General features: G+C 43.2%; 1 protein-coding gene across 1 annotated transcript in view; it reads right to left on the bottom strand.

Moving 5' to 3' along the window:
• LOC309356764 (NAD(P) transhydrogenase, mitochondrial-like) overlaps positions 1–25467 on the bottom strand; it is a 71907-nt gene extending 46440 nt beyond the window's left edge. Inside the window, exons 1-4 of the mRNA XM_081888472.1 lie at positions 25344–25467; positions 21923–22113; positions 6166–6395; positions 4166–4383 (exon numbers count right to left, since the gene is read on the bottom strand). Of these exons, the coding sequence (XP_081744598.1) occupies positions 4166–4383; positions 6166–6395; positions 21923–22061 (587 nt within the window). The 5' untranslated portion in view covers positions 22062–22113; positions 25344–25467. The remainder of the gene's footprint in view (positions 1–4165; positions 4384–6165; positions 6396–21922; positions 22114–25343) is intronic.
• Positions 25468–26675: the final 1208 nt, after the last annotated feature.

The following is a 26675-nucleotide window of genomic DNA, read 5'->3' as shown; positions in this document are numbered from 1 at the left end:
TTTTTAAAGCAAAGGGTTTTGTTTTGTTTTTGCAGGGGGGGGGGTCATTTTGAAAACATGTTAAGGAAATCCACATCCATGGATGCTACCCAACTTAATGCTTCCAACATAAACGTTCCTTGGAAAGTCGCAGCAATGTTTGCCTTATTTTTCACTTCACACAGGGTTTACATTATCGCTGATTAACAAGGGAATCCCTCTGTTGTATATATATAGAGGAATAATTGCATCCATGCCTGCATTCACTCTGCCTACAAGATGATCCAACAGGAGGTCGACTCATAGACAGCTGTCAGAGCAACACAGGGACTCCTCAAAATCATTGTGCATACTTGATCTCCCTTGGTTGTGTGCTAGCTCCGTTGACCCCAAATTAGGATTGTTGGGCTACTGAAACTGAGGTGCTAATAGGGAGCATGCATGTTTTATGCCATACAACACTGAAGCCATTTTGCAGGTCAAAGGAGCTACTGGCATGATCTCACCTGCACTGTGGTGCCACCACTGAAGTTCGAAGGAGGATGGAACAGATAAAGAGGACTCCAGTACACAAATGCTGATGTGTCAATACATCTGTATTTAAGGAAGCGGTACAGAATTGACTCTGTCCAGCAGGCCGCCATCTTTAGTTATGTCAATAGCAGGGATGCTTGAGCAGCCTCAGGACTGCAGGGCTAGGGAAGGGACACTTAACGCTTTCTCTCTCATTTCACCCCTCAGAAGCTACCAGTTGCGTTTCAAGCATCCCATTGATGTTAAGAGGAGTTTTCCTTGAAATGCAATTCACTTCTTCGGATAGACTATTCTGCAGGGGACTACATCAGTGTTTAGTTCTTATTTAAGATATCGGGTTATTCATTTTGTAAGACCAGAGCAAGAGGCTGTTTGTTGATGAACAGGTTAACATACAACTGGACAGGAAAATGAAAGCAACCACTAGGAAAAGCTAAACGAGTCTTAGCTCCAGCCCATAATAACTTTGGGGAGAGCCTTCTCAGTGGCAACTTCCAGACTTTAGAATTCCCTCCCTAGAAAGCTACACTGGCTCTCTCCTTTCTTGTTCCGACAGGCGTTTGGGAACTGACTGCTTTTAACAAAAGGGCTGGTGCCACACTGTTTTCATTGTAATTATTGGTATGCTTTTAATATATGTTCTATATGTATATTGTTTTACTTCTGTCAATGTTTGATTGTTTTTAATTATTGTATTGTTTTTTCTCTGCAGTTCTTCTTTTTATCTGTAGGTTCCTTTGAATCCCGTCAGGGAAAAGGGTGGGTATTAATAAATATATCATAACAGCAATAATAACTGGCCACAGTGTATAACTCTTAGCATTACCCATTACTACAGTCAGGAAGTACAGTGGTACCTCGGGTTAAGTACTTAATTCATTCCGGAGGTCCGTTCTTAACCTGAAACTGTTCTTAACCTGAAGCACCACTCTAGCTAATGTGGCCTCCTGCTGCCACCGCTCCGCCAGAGCCCGATTTCTGTTCTTATCCTGAAGCAAAGTTCTTAACCCGAGGTACTATTTCTGGATTAGCGGAGTCTGTAACCTGAAGCGTAACCTGAAGCGTTGTAACCCGAGGTACCACTGTAGTTAACCTTCTCCTCTCCTCTTCTCAGATTCTGAGGCTACAGAGGCCTTTCTTTGGGCAGCTATTTGCACGACAAAAACCATGCAGGTTACTGGCATTCCCACAATTCCTGTCACGCCTAGTTTGGACTCTTCTTGGGTGTTTTGTGCAAAGGAGGACAGCACGCAGCCTTGTTCAAGCAATCTTTGGGCTTGGCAAATGGCAAAAGTTGCCATCTTATGCCAGAAAAGAAACATCAAACGAGCCGTCCCTGCGGCATGTCAAGCGCCATCATTGCTTTCCAGAAAACCCTTGTAGAAGCAATACATTGACTACATCAAGGCCCTGTTTTCTCAGGAGATTGCATCCAGGTAAGCAGGTCCAGAATATGCTACTGACACCTAATTTGTCTTCTAGAAGTGCTCAGAAACAAAGCTGTTCTGGAACCAATTGCAGAAACAGCTGCAGCCCCAGAAATATGTGGCAACCCTTACTTTGCTATTAACACAACAAAAGCAGAGCCTGTGAAAGAACAGGCTGATAAACTTCAGCTGATAAACTTGAAAGTCAATCCAAATTGCCTCCAGATCAGATTTTACATCCAAGGTGTTTTTGAATGACCGGGTAGTAGCAGTGACCCAGTCCTAGCCACAGAAGCAAGTCCCATATTTCCAACTAAGTACACTTGAGTTTGAAGCCCTTCATATCACATTGACTGTACTATGAGCCAAAACCTTTGGGGCCAGTCATTGCCATTCAGGAATAAACACATTTTGAATCAATTCACGTTTGGAACTGATTTCAAAGCTGCTGGAATTTTTTCTTTCTTTCAACCCAACAAACTGGTTTAAATGCTACACCAATTATGTACACATGCTGCATCTTGAAATGGTTCAGAATTAAAGCCACTTCATCTCAATTGGACTCATTTTGGTCAAGACACCAAGCCAGACTTGCCATTGCTGTATTCAGAGAAAACTCTCGCATCTTTTAAGAACCGTGCATCTGGGAGATGTTAAGTCAGGTGTAATCTCTCCAGCTACAGGGCTATTACACACACTTTACGCTGTGGTTTAAATCTGACAACACTATTTTTCCAGGCTGTTTTCCTAAACACTTACTTGCTTCCTAAGTGCTGGCATCTAATAACATTCCACATACTTTCCTTACGCCCAAATGAGGTGTCATAAATGGCCACTGAAGAGGCCCAAAATTATAATGTCTCCCAGAACAGAAGACAGAGAGGTTAAGTGTCATTAGTGTTCCCACACAACACACTTAATATCTCCTAGAAGATTCTACACATCTTCTCTATATTCACATATAATAGGGCATGTTGGACCTGCAACACACAGTTGCTGTATATTCTCCCCATCTAAGACAGGAGTCCTCAAACCTTCTATCATCAGGGCCCATTTGAGAAGGCTGATCATTACTGAAGGCCCACAGTCACCAAACAGTGATCGACAGAAGCCGAGTTTGTCTTAATCAGCTAGCAGTTACCAACTTCACTTTCTGTTGTTGTTGTTTAGTCATGTCCAACTCTTCATCCCATCGCGGGGATTTGAACCACTGACATTTTGATCGGCAAGCCCTAGGCTCTGTGGTTTAACCCACAGCGCCACCCACATCCCTATAGTCTCATCTGTAGTATACATTTAAAGAAGTATCATGCCACTGTAAACATTCATGGCTTCCCCCAAAGACTCCTGGGAGCTGTTGATTGTTCAGGGTGCTGAGAGCTGTGATGAGACCCTTATCCTCCTCATAGAGCTGCAATTCCCAAAGCTCCCTCAGAAGAGAGATTGACTGGTAAACCAGTCTGGAGAATTGTAGCTCTGTGAGGGCAGAACAAATGCAATCTAACAGTCATTCGATGTCCCAAGCTATGGGTTCTTCCTGTGACAAAAGCCTCCCCCCAGAGACATGGTTTCCCCACCTTTATGATTTAGGCTGATCTAGGTTCTTCTGGGGATGCGGGTGGCACTGTGGGTTAAACCACAGAGCCTAGGACTTGCTGATCAGAAGGTCGGCGGTTCGAATCCCTGCAACGGGGTGAGCTCCCCTTGCTCGGTCCCTGCTCCTGCCAACCTAGCAGTTCAAAAGCACGTCATAGTGCAAGTAGATAAATAGGTACCGCTCCGGCGGGAAGGTAAATGGTGTTTCTGTGTGCTGTTCTGGTTCGCCAGAAGCGGCTTAGTCATGCTGGCCACATGACCCGGAAGCTGTACGCTGGCTCCCTCGGCCAATAAAGTGAGATGAGCGCCACAACCCCAATGTCGGCCACGACTGGACCTAATGGTCAGGGGTCCCTTTACCTTTACCTAGGCTCTTCTGAGCATGCTGACTCTCCTTCTGGCACTAAAGTCAGAGAGGCTGCAAAGATATGTAGTGGGGCTGAGGCTGGAATTATACTGATTAATCTGAAATGGTAGCCCTGGTCCTTCAGTATTGAAAAACTGGCCACAGTTGAGAACTGTCCAAGTAGGATAAGGGTAAGAAGCAATGCCATATATGACACAGCTGAAACAGAAAATTCAGCCCTACAAAAAATTGCATTGGTAGAGAGAATATTGTGGATCCTCACCCTGCAATGTTGGCCATTGAACTTAAGGCATCATATCCTTGAGCGATAGTGACTCGAGGAACTTGGTCCATTGCCAAGACGGTGGCTTTGCGCTGAGCAAGTTTATCCAGCAGATCTGGGTTCTGAGCCGGATAGATGAAGCTGACAAGTGTCGCCTTCTCCTTCAGTAGGGCTGTCTCATGCACTCCCAACGCTTCGTTAAAGACTGGAGCTCTGACCTGAAAGAAAATAAATGCTTTGTTTAATCCAAAATATATATTTCCATGTACCTAAATTAAACACCCTCCAGAACACCTTCTCCAACATGGTGTCTGTTATGTATTCAGTGTTTTGTGTTTGCCTGAGCTTGAGTCTGGATTACGGATTCTGAGCCCCTGTGTTCTGATTCGATGCATGATATGCAGTCACAGAGCATTTCAGGATTTGGGCCTCTGCCATTGGCCCTTAAACTCTGAGTTGTGATTCGCAGCTTGGAAGTATAGACAGCCAATCACGTTGGGAGTAGCCCTGGCCTTCAGAAATGTATATAAGCAGTTGCCTTGCCCCTGTTGTCCAATTCTGTTAGTTCAATAAAGGTTTGTGCTGTTTTCACTGTGTCTTGCCTCATGGGAACCCACCTACACTTTAGTGTCTTCCAGATGTTTTGGGCTACAAGTTTCATGAGGCTCAGCCAACTCAGTTGTGCTGACTAGGATTGATGGGAGTCATAGTCCAATACATTAGGAGGGAACCAAGCTGGTGAAGGCTGACTTATAGAATGCCACCTCTTCAATCAAATCCCTCCCCCAAACTCACCTTTTCCATGAAGCCTGTAACCCTTTAGTTCCTATCCCATAACAACTGAAACAAATCATATTCACCCCTTTCCACGTCTCTCCTTGTCTTCCCCTGTGCTGAAATGTAGATTGTAAGCTTCTTTGGCGAAGGCTATGTCTTTTTATACAATCTGAAGAGAAACCAGTATATGCTGGTCTTATGCTGGTCTGTGACCCAAATAAAGTTTGGTGCTGATACTGATACACTGTCTTTTTGTTGAATTCTGTAAAGTGTCATGAAAATGTATTGCGCAATGATGATGATTATGTTCAATTGCAGTCCTACTGGACTTAACTCATCTCTGTTCAAGTTGAAACACTTTTGGGGTGTCCTGGTTTTTACTTTTTGAAATATGAAATATGGCAACCCTAGTGACGCAGGATTAAGGACATAGGTTATGACAATGGCTCCCAGCAAAAGTGCATTGATTGTAAATGTGAATTCAGTCAAAGATGATATTTGTATGTTACCTTCTTTACTCTTATTATACCTGCATTCTACACCCGCTCCCCACATTGATGACTTATAGCAAGTAGCTTCAGGGGGTGTTAGTCCTCTAAACAGTGAGTAAACAAAGGGTGCCTTCTAGACTGTCACTGTTTTGAAGGAGAATTTCAAGCTCATGATGGAAGTTTCTGTTTGTTCAATTAACGTTCAATTAAAGTGAATTAAAGCACACCCTAAAGTGAATTGTAGCACACCCTAGTGCCACAAATACACTTTTTAAAAAAGGACTTGTTACAGCTAGTGTCAGCGAAATTTCAGTGTAAAATGAAGAAGTTATTAATAGGAAGCCATAACCACACTATGGGCAAATTTGTATAACCACCCTGTAAACATATCAGAAATAATGCTCAAGAAAGACTGGACATCTATAGAAGCTGTGATATAGTACTCAGGGGGGCAGGAGAAGAGAAGCGGAAAGCAAGTCTTCAACCACCAGTTATGTCTATGACTCATCCTGAAAGTATAGCCAGAGACATTTTGGCAAATTAAAAAAATCCACCTGGACAGAAATTTTACCCCTGAAGAAGAGGACGTGTCCTGGAAAAAGAGGACACATGGCAACCCTAGGATGCATTGAATAAGGTTGCCCAAGAGATATGGGTTTGGAGATGGATAGATGAAGCTGCCATGTCATACTCTCACAAATGTAAGTCTATACATTTCACTAGCAAACTTGCCTTTAACACAAGATCAGATCCAAACACCGTTTTCAAGTCCCCAATTTTTGCTCCAGCATCTTTGTATAGATCATCAGAGAACTTTGCTTCTTCACCAGCTCCATGTTCCACTTGCACATTAAAGCCTTGCTTCACTAAAGCTTGGACGCCAGCAGGAGAAAGAGCTACTCTCTTCTCATTTTTGTATATTTCCTTGGGCACACCAACAATAAGATCCTTGTAGCGAATTCCTGAATAAAACAAACATAGAAACACAACATACATAAAAGGAAAGAATCAACATTCTTTGACCACCAACAGAAGGGCTGTTGTGCTAGTAGTGTAAGGGGCTGTTATGTGCTAATGAGAATAATGGTGGTACAATAGGAAATCCAATGCAACAGCTGTACTAATGAATCCAAGATGCCTACAGGAAGCCCCAAAGCAGGACAAAAACACTCTCCCATCCTGCAGTTTCAAGCAAACGATATTGGGAAACACACTGCCTTAGAAGCATACTATGACACCTCAGAGGTAAGGTACCCAAAAGAGAGTCTTAATGGAGGATCTCAGTGACCAGATAAATATCTGAGGAAATGGTTAATATCAGAGTCCTGAGTTGTTCATGGATTCAAAGATTGAAACCAGCACTTTGCACTGAGCCAGAAGCTAACTAGAAGGCAATCCAGATGTTTCAAAATAGATATGACTACTTCATACAACAGTTAAACGATGGAATCCAGTACCACAATATGAAGTAGTGCCCACTCACGTAGATGTTCCTCCAATTCGTGGAGGTTAAGGCTATCAATGATTACTGCTTACGATAACTTTGTGTTCCTTCAAGTATCGGAAACACTAAGCCTCTGAATACCAGCTGTAGGGAAGCACAAGTGAGAGAATGCTATTGTGACCATGTTCTGCTTGTGGCCTTCATGTCGGCATTGTCACAGCTTAAAATTAGCTGCTGTTTCTTTAATACAAAAGGAACTGAGTTAGCATGAGTCAGTGGCCTACAATGAATCGGCAAAGCCTGCTTGACTCTTGCAACCTTTCACCTACGTATGTCTGTATATATAGAGTGGTCATTGATTTTGTTTGTGGTGGGTTGGCTGGATGGTAGAAAGCTGGTTGCGTTTGATATGTAGTCAGTCAGTCAGTTTTATTGGACGTAGGCAAAGGCTGCCGCAACGTACACAGAATCATTCAACAATTAAAAGAAAATATACTGGATTAATACAAAAAAACTTAAAACATTTATATTATCAAGACATCACCTACTCTAAACAGAGCCATAAAAGTACCTTAATATACAAGTTAAGACATTAAACAATAAAATTTAAAAGCTAAAATTATCACATGGCCACTGATAGATTAAAAAAATATGTTAATTAATACAATGTGCAATTATATCCGGAGTTTGGTGATAAAGATAGAATATAGCTTGATGTAGATAGGGTCAAATAAATTCATCTCCTTTACCTTGGCTATATAATTTACTCTAATTTTCCTAGAGGCAGTTGCAAAGAGGTCACATACTTATCTGTGTCTGCGAGGAGATATAAAATCATGGCAGAGGGGTTCTAGCCAGGGGACCTTGTCATTATAAGTGCTAAAAATCTTTCTCTTGCTTCATTATATAAGGGGCAGCGCAATATATAATGCATAAGGTCTTCTACTTCAGGATATCCCCTAATGCAAACACGTTTGTTTGTTGGTATGCCTCTGTGTCTCCCATCACTATAAGCAGAGTTTATAGAAGACTATCTTAAGAATAAAAGCAGCATTCTGCAAAGTACTGTACTCTTTCTCAAGGACCCTTTGTGCCAACTGGGGTCTGAGGACCAGGCAAAGGAGACAAAGGAGGTCAGAACCTTTTCAAAAACTGACAGGCATCTTGTTAGTCATTCAGAGAATGCTGGAATAGACAGGCCTTTGTTCTGATCCGTCAGGTCACTTCTTATGTCCATACTCATGCCCCCTAGAGAAGAGGGAAATTGTGATACCTCTACACAATTTCAAGGGGGGGGGGAGTTGTGTTTAGTGAGAAGCAGCTGCCTGTCTTACTGTCCCTCTCATACACACAAGTGAAATGTTACAGTTTTCCCCAGACACAATCGTTTATCTTCTCATCTGTTCCAGATTTCTTACAGCATCTTTCCTTCCCGTGCCAGGAAAACAGTTTCAGGTGGGGACAATGTGGGTGGACAGACAAATTTGCAGAAAGCTAGGACACTTACGTTTGAAATAAAAGGAAAGCCGTGGTTCTAGGTTTTTATTTACTGTAACAAGCCCCGCTCATTTCTCTGTTCTCTCTAGCATACTAGGAAGAAAAAGCTAGGAAAATATCTTCCCCCTCCATTTCCTATTGCTTTCAGTAACTGCTTATTGTCCCAGTTATAGTGAAAAAACCAAGTGGATCTGCGCCTCTTCCTCCACAGCTTTACTAATATTGAGTGGCCGACTCTGTAAGACCTCACTCACAATGAGCCCTCTTTACTCACACCAAACATTTCCACCGATTGCCGTCCATGGGGTTACATGCATATGGTGGGGTTGTGTGTGTTTGGTTAGTGACACAGAGCCACCGCCAAATGAGACATTCCATCGCTGAAAGTTTTTGCAGTGCTCAGTTCCACAGCCAACCCACACAGTCACACGAACACTCTGGTGGATGCCAAAAGAATAACAAATTAAAGTTTAGTTTATAAAAGGCTTGGCTGGGATGCTGCTTACACAAGTTTTCATGCTGTTTATTCCGAGCGGGGAAAAGGTGTGGGAGAGGAGGCCACAAGGAATGACGAGACAACTTTAACTCTACAAGTCTTGGATTCAGAGTCCTGGGCGGGGGGGGGGGGATAAATAAATAAAAAGACAGTGGTGTCAAGAAGAGTTTCCCACACCCTCACCCCCTGGTTTGAGTTAACTGCAATTATTTGTAATGGTTGTCTGCAAAGAAGCGTTGGGAGTTTGCAGACAACCACACCCAACCTTACCCTCCAACATTCCTCCAATGAAAACAGGGACGTCCTGGTCTATTGTTGCTGTTGCTGTTGTTGTTGTTGTTGTTGTTGTTGTTGTTGTTGTTGTTGTTGTTGTTATTGATGATGATGATTATGTTACCCCACCCATCTAATTAGGTTGCCCCAGACACTCTGAGCAGCTTCCAACTTACATAGAAATAGAAATATGTTTCTATGTACATAGAAATATGTTACATAGAAATATGTTTCTATGAACATTAAATATTTTTAAAACTTCCCGATACAGGGCTGCCTGCAGATATCCTCAAAAAGTTGTATAGTTACTTATCAGGGGGTCGCATAACTCAATACCCTCCAACATTTCTCCAGAGAAAATAGGGATGTCCTAAGGGGAAGTGGGACATTCCGGGATCCTATCAGAAACTGGGACAGCTTCTGAAAATCCAGGACTGTCTCTGGAAAATAGGGACACTTGGAGAATCTGCCCGACATGCAGGTTGAAGATGGAAACATAACACCAGGGGCAGGGTTTAAAGATTAAATACAGCAACAGCCTACGTTTTGAGTAATATAATAACAACAGCAGCAGCAGCAGCAGCAACAACAACAACAATGTTATTTATTACTCACCAGTGTAAATTTAATTACAATCACAAGAATAGAGTGGGTCCTAAAAATATGGACCTCAAGTGTCAAAGGCCCAAATATGGAGGCTCTTCTTCAGCATACCACAAAAACTTTATTATGAAGGTGCCAGATGCGCCTCTGTGGGGAGGGATTTCCACATTTAGAGGCTGCTATAGAGAATGTTCTCTCCTGGGCCACCCCAGGAATTACCACAAGGGTAAGATCTTAACATCTGAGAGAATCTGTAAAATATCTGGGGATAAGTCATTTAGGGCTTAGTGTCAAAATTGTATATTGATTGTTTAAGAGGGCATGTAGTTGGTGTTGTGTTAACCAGGTCATTTGGGTGTCTTCTAGTTTGTCTTGTATTTCTTGTGTTGAAAAGGGTTTGTTATTTTTATAAAAGACTATTAGGCGATATAAGCCTTTGGTTCGCCAGGTTTTTATCTGGAGGTTTTGTGCTGCATGGTACAATAATGGGTGGTATGCCAGGGGGATTAGTGGGGATGGGGTTGGGGATAGTTTGCCTATTTGTGTTTTCCATGCTTTGAGCATGGTCTGTGTGTACCTGTTAAGTGTTGTGGGAATTTTTTTTAGTTAACCCAACAGTAAAATCAGCAGCAACTAGGCCCCTGACAACCTTCGAAAACCTCCTCCTAACAACAAAGGGAAACGGTAAAGGGACGGTATCCGCAATATACAAAATACTACACCAAAATCCTGCAAATCCCCTAGACGCAATCAAAAAACAATGAGAGAATGACATAGGCTATGAGATTAACCCCACTCAATGGACCAGAATGTGGTCTAAACCCCCCTTTAAATCCATATCAACGAAAAGAAAAGAACTCACACTGAAACTCACCTACAGGTGGTACCTAACACCAAGGAAACTAGCGCTAATACACCCAGGAACCTCACCAAAATGCTGGAGAGGGTGCAGCTCCACAGGCACATACCTCCACATGTGGTGGGAGTGTCCCAAAATTCAACTATTCTGGACAACAGCCATACAAGAAATATGTAAAATAACTAAGCAAGTATTAGAAGTCACCCCAGAATTGGCCCTACTAAACATCTTCCAAGACAACAATGCCCATTTACACCACAAAGAACTCATAACCCACCTGCTCTCAGCAGCCAGAAACATCATAACCAGACACTAGAGAGACCTGTCAGGAGTAAGCATGGACCAATGGTTCCAAATAGTATGGGAAACAGCCCTACTAGAAAAATTAACTAATAAACTGAAACTGACACGGGGACAAACAGAAGAAGACCCTTCACCCCGGTATGGCTCCCCTTTATCACATACATAGCCCAACAGGACAATGACAATAATCCACAAACAGCATACAAATCAATATGGCTAACCTGATCCAAAACACCCACCCACCCCACTCACACACGAAAACAAAGATCACCACAGCCAATCACAAGCAAACAATCACACCCTAGGCCAACCCCAACCTCTCTCACTACCAAAGGAACACAAGTGAACAACACAAGAAACGCTGACACCGAACTCTACATACATTAAACATAATAGAAACACCGCCACCCGACCCCACCCCCATCCATCTTCCCTCTCTCCACCCCCCTTTCTTTTTTCTTTCTTTTTTCTTCTCCCCCTAATGCCTCAACAAATGAAACGGATTTGTAAAAACGTTACATGGAAGAAGAAGGAAAAAAACGAGGCACTGCACTTCTGTAAAACAAGAAAATCCTTAATAAAAAATATTTTTTTTTAAATTGTATATTGATACCAGTCACTATTAGCTAAATTGCAGGAAAACAGAATAGCGAGTTTCAGATGCAAATTCATTCGCTAGCATGTTTAAGGATATTTTCAGACCCACTGAAGCTCACTTAAACCCTCAAGAAACACAGCTGTGAACAGCTATTACCAAAGGATGGTTTCCTTGCTAGTTCCCACCTTAGAACTATTTTTCATTATTTATTGAAAACATGCTCTTTGTCTATCAAGACCAAAGTAGGGTGCATAAATATAACAAACAGCCCCTACAGTCCAAAAAACACCATCCAGCCATAAAACACATAATAAAAATGCAGCAAAACAGAATTAAAGCATTTAAGATAACAGGGCAAGCTGATGAAACAACAAGTCTTTAAACACCAAGGTAAGCAGGTATGTTTGGATCTTGCATCAAAATGATAGCAATACCAGCACAGGTCATAAATCTAAGGGGAAGGGATTCTTCAAATGAGGTGCCACTGTGGAGAAGTCTGTTTTGAATGTCTCCCCTTCTTATGGAATGCTTTCCTCAGCGGGGTTCACTCGGCGCCATCTTCATCTATTTTTAGGTGCCTGGCAAAAAAATTCTTTTTTTTTACTTGGACCTTTAATTTGAAGGGTTTTAAATACTAGTAGCCCCTTTTAGTGGGGCAGGATCTGTAAGACCTATTTTTTATTTGTATAGATGAGGGCTTTTTAAAAAAAGTTTTTTACTGGTTTTGTATTGAGATTTAGTGTGTACATTGTGTTTGTATGTCGCTTTGGGTCATTTTCACAAAGAAAGCAACCAAATAATAAGAAGAAGAATCGGGGCTTTTTTAAACAGCTAGAACTCATCAGAACTCAGTTCCAGCACATCTGGAACTCAGTTCCGCAATTGGTGGGTGATAATAATAATAATAATAATAATAATAATAATAATAATAATAATAATAATTTATTTATACCCCGCCCATCTGGCTGGGCTTCCCCAGCCATTCTGGGCGGCTTCCACCAAATATTAAAATACAGTAATGTATCAAACATTAAAAACTTCCCTAAACAGGGTTGCCTTCAGATGTCTTTGAAAAGTCAGATAGTTGTTTATTTCCTTGACATCTGATGGGGAGGGCGTTCCACAGAGTGGGCGCCACTACCGAGAAGGCCCTCTCCCTGGTTCCCTGTAACCTCACTTCTTGAAGTGAGGGAACCGCGAGAAGGCCCTCGGCGCTGGACATCAGTGTCTGGGTAGAACGATGGGGATGGAGACGCTCCTTCAGAAATCCTGGACTGCGGCCATTTAGGGCTTTAAAGGTCTTTCTAAGAGAACATTGCCTTTCTAACAGAACAAGGGCGGCATTCATAGTAAGTTCCAGCACCTCTTTTTCTAGAAAAATAGCACTGATGATGATGTTGGCAGCTCTGTAAGGTATAAACTATAGTTCTCAGGAATATTTAGGGGAAGCAATATGCTTTAAATGCATGATGCGCATTAAGCCCTAGTAAAAAATCAACTCTCAGAGCTTTGGCATATCAACCTCTGCTCTATCACCTCCCCTTACCAACCTGTTTATATTCTTACAACTTTCTCCTTTCTCTGTATAATTACGATGTCAGTGTGACATTTGGGGCAACATTTCCCGCAAGTCTGAAATCAGTTAGTGTATACATAGTGTTGTCCAATATTTCTCCACTACAAAGCCATCACTGCACATTTCCAAACCCTCTTCTTAGTCATTAAACTCTTGTTTTAAATTGACTTTTGCTTTGCTTACTTTATCTCATTGGGAAATCATGTTCTGGAACGTGCTAAAATAAAGCTAAACTACCGTTCTTGTAAGCATAAACTAAAGAACATTTTGTATGCCATTGTTTCTTTATGGTTATCTTTACCCGATTGTAGCAAGTAAATTGCAGAATGAAGCTGAAAGCCAAAGGATCCTGTATACAATAAAAAACCAAATAGAAACATTAAAATCGGAAATAATCAACTAACTTTCACAGATATATTTTTTCTTAATTTCTGGCACGAGCTTCATGGTATAGAAGGCGATCAGCAGGCATGTCTCCCACTTCTGCTGCAACCAGCTCCCCTCTCCCCTGGTCTTCCAGGACCAGGAGAGGTATGAAGCAAAAGGAGCAAAGACAGGCACACTGGCATAGTCTCAGATTGATTGCGAAGGACTTGGGAGAGACTTAGGCAGCTGTGGGCAGGCAGGGACCTTTAGCCTCCACAACTGCCTCACAGGTGTAAGACCTACCCAGGAGAGATGCTGGACTCAGTAGGACTGGCACTCGTGAGTAGATTTTGTTTCTTCTAATAAAGAGCTAACTTCCCTTCATCGTCGTGTAGTCGTTTAGTCGTGCCTGACTCTTTGTGACCCCATGGACCAGAGCACGCCAGGCACTCCTGCCTTCCACTGCCTCTTGCAGTTTGGTCAAACTCATGCTGGTAGCTTTGAGAACACTATCCAACCATCTCGTCCTCTGCCGTCCCCTTCTCCTTGTGCCCTCCATCTTTCCCAACATCAGGGTCTTCTCCAGGGAGTCTTCTCTTCTCATGAGGTGGCCAAAGTATTGGAGCCTCAGCTTCACTATCTGTCCTTCCAGTGAGCACTCAGGGCTGATTTCCTTCAGAATGGATAGGTTTGATCTTCTTGCAGTCCATGGGACTCTCAAGAGTCTCCTCTACCATCATTCAAAAGCAGCAATTCTTTGGCGATCAGCCTTCTTTATGCTCCAACTCTCACTTCCATACATCATTACTGGGAAAACCATAGCTTTTACTATACGGACCTTTGTTGGCAAGGTGATGTCCCTGCTTTTTAAGATGCTGTTTAGGTTTGTCATTGCTTTTCTCCCAAGAAGCAGGCGTCTTTTAATTTCGTGGCTACTGTCACCAACTTCCCTTACTCCGTGTGATTTATTGCTGGCTGGCTCCTAACAGACCCTTTCATTCTTTCATTACCATAACCCCACTTGAATGAAATAATCCTTCCAGTAGCACCTTAAAGACCAACTAAGTTAGTTCTTGGCATGAGCTTTCGTGTGCATGCACACTTCTTCAGATACTTGAATGAAGTTATGCTGAATAAGCTTTGTGGCCAAGCAGGACTTTGAACCTGGGTCTAAGTCCGACATCTCCAGCACACAGGCCCTCTGGTGTGAAAAACAAGCAAATAAGAGTGCAGTCCTAAATTGGACCTGGGAGAATGTTAGAAGGATGTTGGAATGAAGTTATGTGGTTTTAGCAGAAATGGTATAAAGGTTTAGGGGAAAAAACAGACTGTAAATTGGTGAAAGGAGGGAAAGTAAAGTTACATTATATTAAGATAAATTACAGGACAAAAATTGGAAAAGATGGAAAGGATTTGTTGAAATAGTTAACCGAACTAGAATACAAAAAAGGGAGGTGTGAGGAGGTCAAGGAAACAAGCAAATGAAAAATGAGTTATGGGAAGATTCGCTGCGTTTTTAAATAGATTTTATTTTTCTGTTTTTTCTTCATTCTTTTTCTTTTTCTTTTCTTTTTTCCTTATTGTGATATGTTGTTTTGTTTTTGTTTAATATGGTGTTTTTACTTTTTCTTTTTGTAATCTTTAAAACTTTAATAAATATTATTTAAAAATAAATAAATAAATTGGACCTGGGAGACCCCCTACAACGAAGAAAGGAATCCTTAAAACACTACCTTGATGACATTATTTTGTTTCACTTTCCCTAGAAGCAAACTGATTTCTTTTGAGACGCAAATATAATTTGAAAAATCTGCAGGCACGCCCTTGGGTCTGACCTTGAAAGGTAATGGCTTCCAGCGCTTGACACAAGATATGTAAACTGGATGCTAATAAGAAACAGAGAAGAGTGACTATAAAAAAGCTATAATCTCTGTAGCAGGGCTACAGGTGAAGAAGAATCACTGGACCTTAAAGAAAGGCTCCTTGCAATATTATACAAGCTACCTGAATTGGCAGACAAGCAACAGCAGATTTCTGGCCAAGTGTAGGATAATAATAATGATATATATATATAATTTTTTTTAAAAAAGTCATAAGCAAAAACCACAGCAAACAAAGTTGCGAAGGGGAATTTCGATTTAGTATGCATTTAAAAACTTTCTGATGCAATATGCAAACCCAAACATAACTATCCTTCAAAAGTGGCACTTCTGCAGATTTAGTGATGCATTTCTTCAGGTAAGCATGTTTACAAAAATGCATATTTTAGGGGAAAGTGTGCATAAAAATGAAGGTATTGGGGGGAAAAGTTTGACAAATACATTCTACAGTGGTACCTCGGGTTAAGTACTTAATTCGTTCCGGAAGTCCGTACTTAACCTGAAACTGTTCTTAACCTGAAGCACCACTTTAGCTAATGGGGCCTCTCTCCAACCTCTCTCCCTGTCATATACAGTGGTACCTTAATTCTTTCTGGAGGTCTGTTCTTAACCTGAAACTGTTCTTAACCTGAAGCACCACTTTAGCTAATGGGGCCTCCTGCTGCCGCTGCACTGCCGGAGCACGATTTCTGTTCTCATCCTGAAGCAAAGTTCTTAACCCGAGGTACTGAAGCATTATTTCTGGGTTAGCGGAGTCTGTAACCTGAAGCGTATGTAACCTGAAGCGTATGTAACCTGAGGTACCACTGTATTAGGGGAAATTGCTTGCAAAAATGTTTACATTAAGGTGTTTTTTTTAAAAAAAATATGTTTCGCAAATCACTGCAAAATGTGGAGAATCGAATTTAAGATGGGGAAAACCGTAAATGACAGATCTTTCCATCCCTGGCATGAGGGAGGAATGAACTGTGAGGCTGAGCTACATCAACTGGCCAAAGACCTGGACCTCTCTGTATGCAATAAGTGCAAAATGTCGTGAGATTTTTGGCTAAGGATAACTTCAGGAAAAGGAAAGCCATTCTTCAAGCCGTTAGTGGATGGTACTGAACTGTATGCAGTATAGGAAATGCAAAGTGACAGGATCCAAAATAATATTGGCGTTACTATTAATGCTATTGATCTAATTGTGCTGGAAGGCCAGGATGTTGCAAAATTTTCATGTTGCAGAGACCCTTTTATCAAACCGACATACCTTCCAACATTTCACAGAGACATTCGTTTTTTTAAAGACGAGCAAGTACTTAGCTCTAAAGCTTGCAAAATATACACCTGAAAGTACTGTCCGTAAGCAAGGTCTGCTGAAATCTCAGAAGTCAGAATAGGGTCAGATGAACAATGACTGGAAGAAGAGATTTCGATGCCCTGAAAACTGGAATAAGTGATGCAAACTGGGAAAAATTGCATAGTAAGTAATACACACTCAAAAGAGAAATCATGCAAATTTGCCTAATTTTACGCTGGTCACAGAATTCAGCTCTTCTTGGATGTTTAAGGTTTTTTAAAAATAAAAAAATCCTAGCGAATACACAGCTTTCACCATAAGAAACAAATATGCCTACTTTTCTACACATCCTGCCCCACACTGAACAGATGAGAGGCCCCCTCAGGTTAATTTTCCTTCTATAGAAAAAAACACCATTCACATGAGGTTGGTGGATCAGTTGGCAGCAGAACACTCAGAGCAGGGCTTTTCAGTAAACCTTATGAATTCTTCCTTTGATGTAAACCTTGGCAATGACTCTCTTGTATGTTTCATTGCACATCATACCATCTGAACAAGATCCAGGGCTGATAACCTGTACAGTGTCCAGAGGCGGCTGACTGCTGGCTTCTTTCCTTGCCGATTCAGTTTTATAATGCTAAAAACAGGGCTTTTTTTAAAATCTGGAAATTGCTGGAACTCAGTTCTGGCACCGCTCTGGTAGCCACCATTGTCATTATAAGAAAACAAGGGAGGTGATCATGGTGAGTTCCGGCACCTCTTTTTCTAAAAAAATAGTGATTATACCCCAAATATTTTGTTACATATCTATTATTTATTTATAAAACTATGCCAAGTAATTTTTAAATATACAGCGGAATCTCGGTTGTCGAACACTTCAGAAGCCGAACAATTCAGAACCCAAATGCCGACAACCCGGAAGTGAATGCTTCTGTTTTTGAATGATTTTCAAAAGTCAAACAGTTTCCGTGGCACGTTTTTACATTTTCACCGTTCACTTTGCTGACAGCTCTTTTATTCTCGGTTTTCGAACATTTGTGAAGTCGAACGGACTTGCGGAACAGATTATGTTTGAAAACCGAGGTTCCACTGTATCTATTCCATTGATACCAGTTATACTGTTTCGGTGAGAATATGGTACAAAAGCTCATTCAATGTAAAGGGCTACAGATAATCGGCAGATTTTGAACACATAACAGTTTTACAGATAGCAAGTCTCTAATATCCAGTCAACAATGTCCTAACATTGTTTAGAAGCTACCGGAAGGGGCGGGGGTTCACTGCCAACACTGCCAACAGTGCTTCAGTGACTCTAGTATAAAAAATGAAAACATGGTTGAGCTCTCTGGATTCAGAAATATTGTGCGAGAATTTTGCTGTTCAGTCCTATGAACTTATCTAGATTAGAGAGGTAAGAATGTGTCAGGGAACTGCCATCGGAGCTAGAGGCGGAGGGAAGGCTCCAGAGGGATGCCGGAGAGGGTCCCAGTAGGGAGAGAGGCAGCCCATCTGCTGGGGAAGGAAATCAGCGTAACACCAGTGGAGAAGGGGGGCAGATGGGGGAATCGGAGAGGAGGCTCCAGGACTCCTCGCCGGAGACCAGCGGGGAGAGCACGGGTCCTCCGCTGCCCACACCCTCCCTGCGCAGAAGACTTCCGCGCAGGGAGAGTAGGAGGAGACTTGGCGTCAAAGAACTTCTTTGCTGGAAGAAGTTCAAGAAACGCCCACTGACGGATTCTGCCAGCGACTGAGACAGCCACGAAGTGAAGGGCTGTCCAGACAGAAAGGGTTAAACCAGGTAACCTAGCCAGGAGTGGTGGCAACTTATGCACGAGCAACCCCTAGAACCATTACAGAAGGCATTCGTTTCCATTCCACATTGCACACATCATGTGCAACACTGTTTCTGTTCTGCTACAGTTGGGATTCTGCCCAAAACTACATTATTCATTTTGCTCTGTGCTGTGGTGAAATTACGACGCCACTGTGTTATTCTATCCCATTAACTTAAATGCAAAGGAAACACAATGCAAACTGCAGGGAAGCATAATGACCGCTCCCCGCATAAAACGGGGGGCGCCCTTTGTGTGGACGCGTGCAGCCCCTAGATCTGGAGCGGCTCCATCAGCATAGGCTTGGCTTCAACTTCCCTGAGGTGGGATACCTGGAGGTCTCCGCCTACCCCAGTCAGTTGTCCTATCCCATCTGGGGGAAGCGTTGCCAAGGAGATCAAGCCAGGTAGGGGAGGGATTACCTGCCCACACAATAGAGGGAGGATCTTACCTGGGAATCCTCACTTGGCTCCAGAGCTTCTCCCACTCTACCCACCCTCAGTTAATGCCTTATTTTGCAGGTTAACTTTTCTTCACAGGTTTTGCAGGTTAACTTTTCTTCACAGGTATGGGGGCGCTGCTACATTAAGGTCGCTGTTAAAGGGCCAGAAAGGAATTTCCCTGCATTGGCAGGTTTCGCCTTTTCCGTAGCAAAACGTCACAACTTTGGCGGTATCAGGCCTTGGGCGGAATCCTTTAGTCCATCTTCCTCTTTGCAGGGGTGATACCAGGGTTCCCTGTTAAAGGGGTTTCTGAAGGGAGGCTTTGACCATACGCTGAAAGGTCTTCATTGCTCTCCCCTGCAGCAACAGCGTAACAGGGGCGGCTATCTCTGTTTGAACATATGTTCTCCAGAGCCGGCCCATCCCCCCCCCACACTGGATAACCCTGATGCTCCCAAGGTCCCCGCCTGGGGACTGGGGAGGGAGAACGCCCAATGCCTGAGCCAAGGTCTACCCACATTTGAAATTTAATAAAGTTGTGGCCAATTTAATCCCATAGCACGTTGTCTTGAGTCGTTATTTCACATGACGGGGGGGCCGCTCGGGATCTGGGGACTCCGCCTGTCCACACAATCAATTACATATTGTTTGCGGACTGAAAGCAACAACAGGGAATACGAATTGTATTCGCTGGATTGATTTCCATTCTCGACATGGGGCGAATAAGTGAACATTGGCAATTTCTGCTCCCATTTCTGTTTTCCTCAGAATTCCCTGACATCCCTAATGCACACATTGTTGGACTACAACTCCCATCATTCCTGACCATGCTGCTTGGGACTGATGAGTCCAGCAACATCTGGAGAGTCCACCCAGGATACAGAATGAGGGATACATACTGGTAATAATAATAAAAAACACTTAAATTTAATATTGGCACTCAGAAAGCAGGTTAGTCATATAAATAGTGCAACTGTCATAATCTATTAATCACTATTGACCATTGAACTCCATGAAGACTTTCCCCCCTCATTTCTAAAGGATGAGAGTTCCATTCTTAGCCATTAATCAATATCCTCCCTGTCAGAAACCAAATGCCTTATCTGCCATTGCAGAACTGTTTTCATCTGTTTTCTTTTTTTAATTATGACTACCAAGCAAGTAACCACGACCAATAACACAACTTAGGAAGCTATTTGAAGAATGTGGAGTTCAGAAACTAACCTGATGATTATGTTGCAAAGAAACCCAACTCAGATTACACTGGAGAACTGTTAAATGTCATGTGTCTTTGAACAAAGTTTGGCTGAATCACGGAGTAATGTTACTGAAACCCTGATGACTGAGATGTACGTTCTATCCTACATTCCCCAATAAATAATAGGGGGAAATGCCAGTTGCCTCTCTAATAGCACAGCATGTAATCCAGCTCTTTTTCAACTTTTAAGACCCAGGACCTGCCTTCAACATGCATTTGAGGATCCATTTCTCACTTTTTAAACCATATTTTTTTGTGGAGTAGTAGTGCTGGTGTTGTGACCCACCATAGATCAGGCCGCAACCCAGCAGTCAGTCCTGACCAATTATTTAATGCATGTTTTGTTTGTGAGGTACAACACAGTGGCTTTGTGTTCTGGGCTTTAGGCCCCAGTTCCACCTTGTTTCTTGAGGAAGTTGCTTGTTCTTTGTAACTAGCAAACAGCAGCCATTTCATAACTAGCCATGGCCCCATGACAGCCATTTTGTGTTGGTGCTACAAAAGTTTTCAGATTTCCAAATGAGCGCCCAAAGGTTAGCAACACATACTTTATCCAATCCTCAAGGGATCCATTATATCATCCCCTTCTGAATTTTCCAGACATCTCCTTCAGGTTAAAGGCAGTCCTTTCACAATATAGTACAGACTTGACCTATTTGCCTAGGAAATATTGCTTGTGGTTGGCATTTTGTAGAGGCCATGTTCCCCTCCCAGAGGGAGACCCGAAAAATATGGAGGATGAAAGCTGAAGCTGGATTAAACCCCAGCTGTGCAAATGGACTGAGGTTGTTTCATCTGTGTCAGTTTCAAACTCCTTGAGGAGAGAAGAGACAACCAGGCTTAAAGATTGTAGGGAATAGTGGAGGCTAGCACCTTCGGGCTAATGGGTAAAGGACCCCTGGACAGCTAAGTCCAGTCAAAGGTGACTATGGTGTTGCGGCTCTCATCTCGCTTTTCAGGCCAAGGGAGCCGGCATTGGTCCACAGACAGCTTTCTGAGTCATGTGGCCAGCAGGACTAAACAGCTTCTGGCGCAACGGAACACCATGACAGAAGCAGGGACACAGGTGGTGCTGTGGTCTAAACCACTGAGCCTCTTGGGCTTGCTGATCAGAAGGTCAGCGGTTTGAATCGCTGCGATGGGATGAGCTCCCGTTGCTCTGTCCCAGCTCCTGCCAACCTAGCAGTTCGAGAGCATGCCAGTGCAAGTTGATAAATAGGAACCACTGTGCAACAGAAGCCAGAGTGCATGGAAACACCATTTACCTATGTCAACTTTTGTGCTTTCCATGTTCCCCAGGCACTCTGGGGCTGCTGCCAGCAAAATATGAAAAATAATAAAATGTCAGGCAATAAAAACTTTTCCTGAACAGGGCTGCCTTCAGATGTTTTCTAAAAGTTGTGTAATTCTTTATCTCTTTGACATCTGATGGGAGGGCGTTCCACAGGGCAGATGCCACTGCCAAGAAGGCCCTCTGCCTGGTTCTCTGTAACTTTACTTCTTGCAGTGAGGGAACTGCCAGAAGGCCCTCAGAAGTGGACCTCAGTGTCTGGGCTAAAACCCACTAGTGAATGTTGAATGTTATATCAGGCCCGCAACTGAAGAATTTTCCAGTGCTTTTCATGGTCCCTGTCAGTGGACTGTGTGATGCTATCAGTTTTGGAAATATGGCAATATTTTTCATTATAGATGCCATCGAAGAAAGAAGAAAAAGAGGCTTTCGTTTTCATATTATCAGTATGAGAAAAGTGTTTTTGGCCACTCAAGGACACACTGTACCTTTTGCCGACTGGTCACTCCATAAAGTAGGGAAAGTTTTGAAAGAGCGTTGTCCAGTTGATGGCTGGAACGTCCTTGTGTTTAATGTCAGCAGGAAGGGCAATGAAGAGTTGCTAGCACATCGCACCAAGCCTGCCATCTTGGCAGTTCCAGAAACAAAGCCCTCTGCACTTGATGTTGGTCCAGTTGCCCTGCAGGTATACAAGTTTTTAATTACCTTGCACTTAGTTCATGCTATCCCTCAGTGAGGCAGAACCTCAAAGTCGCAAATGCTTGAAAATCATTCTGGAAATATATGTATCTGTGAAATTATCAGCTGCTAAACCAGATTTTTTGATTCTAAAAGCAGAGGCTACAGACATGTTGGCAAGCCCAGGAACCTGACATATAATCAACTTACCTCAAATGTCTACTAGGCTGGGGAAAGATACCCAGGAGTTTCCTACAGCAATTTGCCTGAAAGAGGCAATTAATGCAAAACTACAAGCTAGTAAGTTTCATAGACTCTTCCAGGCCATAGATGCAGCCTGAATTGAGAGATATTCCTAATTACAAACAAATTGGGCACATGGATTACAGTTAAACAGGCCATGATTTAAATTTTAAAGGTCAGCAAAGTTATTGGATTTTCTTTAGGCTAGCAAAATGTGGAAACTCTTACAGAATAAAACCCTAGTATACAAAAGGAATTATCCGATCATACCAAACAAGAGTTTTGTGGCTTATTCTTTCCACTCTTTGCCTGTGCTTTGGACAAATGTCTTAATTCTCAAGCAGATACATGAGTGAAATGAACCCATGAGTTCCCATGAAGAGAAATTATTTTTAATAGAAACTTAAACTGTACCAATGTCACAGAAACAGATTACACACAGAGACACATGTTCATCCTCTGGGCAATGACATTTATACAGAGGCCATTTTCAGCTGCTGTGAAGAAGCTCCATTTTATTTCTCAGGATCTGTCAGGGGGGAAGACACACGCCAGGTGTAGGCCTTTACAACAGAAATGTGTGATTCAAAGAGGTCAGCAAACTTTGCTGAAGAACAGTTGAGCTGGGCAAGGAGCCAGATCTGACAAACTGAAGATCATGCTAGCCTTACATAAATTTTAGAGGAGTTTGTTTTGCTTCAGGTCAAAATGAAAATAAATTGTTGAAATGCCCACTCTGAAGCTCCCTTGCTCCTGTCCTTAATCTTAGATCCAAATTGATTTAGACACGAGATGCATGAACTTAATTATTGCGTGTTCCACAAGGCTCATTCAGGTTGTGTGGCAAGATGCTCTTCTGGCTAAATGTCTGGAGATTAGGGGTTGGCTTGGCTTTGAGTACAGAATTTAGCAATCTCTGAGAGCTTTTTTTTGGGGGGGGGGGAAGCACACCAGAAACATTTTCTCATGGTGTTTTCTGTGAGACCCTGCACATTGTACAAAGGGTTTTTAAACTCATGTTTGTGTCACAGCTGACTCATAGGAAGCTTCGGAAGGAGACAAAAGCCAGGAATTGTGCTCAGGAGTCAAAGGACCAGACTGAAACTCATCTAGTAATGTAATAGAGGGGGGATGTGGGGAAGCACAGTTTTCAGAAGAGGAGCAATGACATCAGACTAACTGACAAAAGCCACATCCACAGCATGCATTTAAGGTGCTGATAAGCCACTTTAAACAGTCATGGCTTGCCCTAAAGAATTATGGGAGCTGTAGTTTGTTAAGGGTGCTGAAAGTTGTTAGGAGACACCCCCACCCTACACCCCTCACAGAGCTACAATTTTCAGAGTTCCCTGTGAAGGTAAAGGTAAGTTCAGTCAAAAGGGACTATGGGGTTAAAACCGCTTCTGGCGCAAAGGAACACACTTTACCTTCTCACTGCAGTGGTACCTATTTATCTACTTGTGCTGGTGTGCTTTCAAGAGCCAGTGTGGTATAGTGGTTAACTTAACCATCCAGGAGTCCAGTGTGGAGTAGTTGTTAAGAGCGATAGACTCGTAATCTGGGGAACCGGGTTCGCGTCCCCACTCCTCCACATGAAGCTGCTGGGTGACCTTGGGCCAGTCTCTCAGCCCCACTCACCTCACAGAGTGTTTGTTGTGGGGGAGGAAGGGAAAGGAGAATGTTAGCCGCTTTGAGACTCCTTGGGGTAGTGATAAAGCGGGATATCAGATCCAAACTCTTCTTCAAACTGCTAGGTTGACAGGAGCTGGGACAGAGCAACAGGAACTCATTCCATTGTGGGGATTCAAACTGCCAACCTTTGATCAGCAAGCCCAACAGGCTCAGTGGTTTAGACCACTGCGCCACCTGTGTCCCTCCCTATGAAGAGGGATTGATTGTTAAACCACTCTGGGAATTGTAGCTCCATGAGGGGAGGGAGGAAAGTGATACCCAGATCAGGACCATATTGGAGACAGGGTTCCAAACTATATCTCACTCACACAGGCAACTTGCCAATTTTTTTTTAAAAAAATCGCAGGTATAGGCACAGATACAAATATTATGTATCACCTAGTTTAACAACTCATAAAACAAAAAATTCAGGTGGCTTATAAGCAAGTTGTATGTGATAATCGTACAATTGTCCACACCTTATATACAGAGAGAGAATGTGGCCATGGACCTTTTAAGCACCTGAGAAGTATAGAATAATGTTGCCAAGGTGCCTGAAATTCTGCATCGGGAAAGGTTGAATTCTAAAATAGCTGCAAATAAATTTCCTAATTCCTATTAAATTACTACCATACACGTAACCCTAGGGAATTCAATGGGATTTACTCCCAGGTAAGGAGTATAAGATTGCAAGCTCAGATTGTTTCTGTTAATTATGAGGAACACCAAAAAAACTAGGCTCACCTCTCACTAGAAATCCCATTCAGCTGGGTTTTGAAACTTCAAGAACATTGCCCATTAATGTTCACAACAATAAGGGGTAGGAACTTGTTTTTTCCATAAGAAAGAAAGATGAAATTTCCAAGATGCTGAGCGCACCACACACAAACCTACTGAGAGATTGTCTTTCTGCAAGGCACTTCATTGCAAATACCTGCATATTTCAGAGGTGAGCCTTTTCCACGCATTACAATCAGGTCCCCAGGTCAAATTAAGCCCGGGTTTCACCTGTAAGGGCAAGAAGATTTTCTCCTCTTCAATTTCCCCTAGGTAAGAGATTTAGTTCAAAGCTGCTTTCGCTTTCCTCCAAAGTGGGGAAGGGATGTTGTGCTGCGTACTTTGAATGAGAGATGACTTTGGCCTTCTTCTTCCCCCTCTGCTGTGGCCTGCCAGCCTCCTGACCGCAAGGGCAGTGGGAGTGAGCCAAGGGAGAAAATTTCTCTGTCTGTACGCTTAAGCCAAGGGGTTTCGGGACTGTTAGAGGGACAGCTAAGGTGCATGGCACACAGGCTGAAGAAAAGCTAGCGAGAGACTAACCTGAAATTATTGGTGTCCTTAGAAGCTTGCTCTGTGCTTGTCCCCCATGGCACACAAAAGGGCAGCCCCGGGGGACTGCCTGTTTAGTGACCTTGCTTGCTGAGGAAGGGAGGGCATCTGTGTGTCTATAAATAGGCGCCATGTGACCCCCAAAGGCACATTCCACTTGGCACTGACGGCATGGAGACTCTCAGAGCAACACACACCAGGAGCATGCTGGAAGGCTGCCCACAGGACTTGTATTTCCAAGTCTCCTTGTCACGACCGGGAAGTTCAATCTGGGCAAAGTGGGCAGAGCACATGCCGTCAGTGCAGAAGGTCCCAGGTTCAATCCCTGGCATCTTCTGATTCCTGCTTTGCAGGGGGTTGGACTAGATATAATAATAATAATTTATTATTTATACCCCACCCATCTGGCTGAGTTTCCCTAGCCGCTCTGGGCGGCTTCCAATCAAGTGTTAAAAACAATACAGCATTAAATATTAAAAACTTCCCTAAACATGGCTGCCTTCAGATGTCTTTCAAAGAGAGGATAGCTGCTTATTTCCTTCACATCTGAAGGGCGGGCGCCACTACCGAGAAGGCCCTCTGCCTGGTTCCCTGTAACCTCACTTCTCGCAATGAGGGAACCGCCAGAAGGCCTCAGCGCTGGACCTCAGTGTCCGGGCTGAACGATGGGGGTGGAGACGCTCCTTCAGGTATACTGGGCCGAGGCCGTTTAGGGCTTTAAAGGTCAGCACCAACACTTTGAATTGTGCTTGGCAACGTACTGGGAGCCAATGCAGATCTCTCAGGACCAGTGTTATGTGGTCCCGCCAGTCACCAGTCTAGCTGCAGCCACTCCCAGTCATCAGTCTAGCTGCTGCGTTCTGGATTATTTGCAGTTTCCAGGTCACCTTCAAAGGTAGCCTCACACATTGCAGTAGTCCAAGTGGGAAATAACTAGAGCATGCACCACTCTGGCAAGATGGTCCGCAGGCAGGTTGGGTCTCAGCCTGTGTACCAGATGGAGCTGGTAGACAGCCGCCCTGGACACAGAATTGACCTGTGCCTCCATGGACAGCTGTGAGTCCAAAATGACTCCCAGGCTGCGCACCTGGTCCTTCAGGAGCACAGTTACCCCATTCAGGACCAGTGAGTCCCCCACACCTGCCCGCTCCCTGTCCCCCCAAAACAGTACTTCTGTCTTGTCAGGATTCAACCTCAATCTGTTAGCCGCCATCCATCCTCCAACCGCCTCCAGGCACTTGCGGTCCCTTCCAGCTCTACAATTCTATGATTTTATGATTCTATGAAACCCTGGAGAGCTGCTGCCAGCCAGTGCCAATATTG

This window comes from Podarcis melisellensis (assembly GCF_964234715.1).
Source record: "Podarcis melisellensis genome assembly, chromosome: 14".
In the NCBI taxonomy this organism is placed as follows: domain Eukaryota; kingdom Metazoa; phylum Chordata; class Lepidosauria; order Squamata; family Lacertidae; genus Podarcis; species Podarcis melisellensis.
The sequence above is the reverse complement of the archived record's forward strand: the minus strand, read 5'-3'. Positions and strand labels throughout refer to the sequence as shown.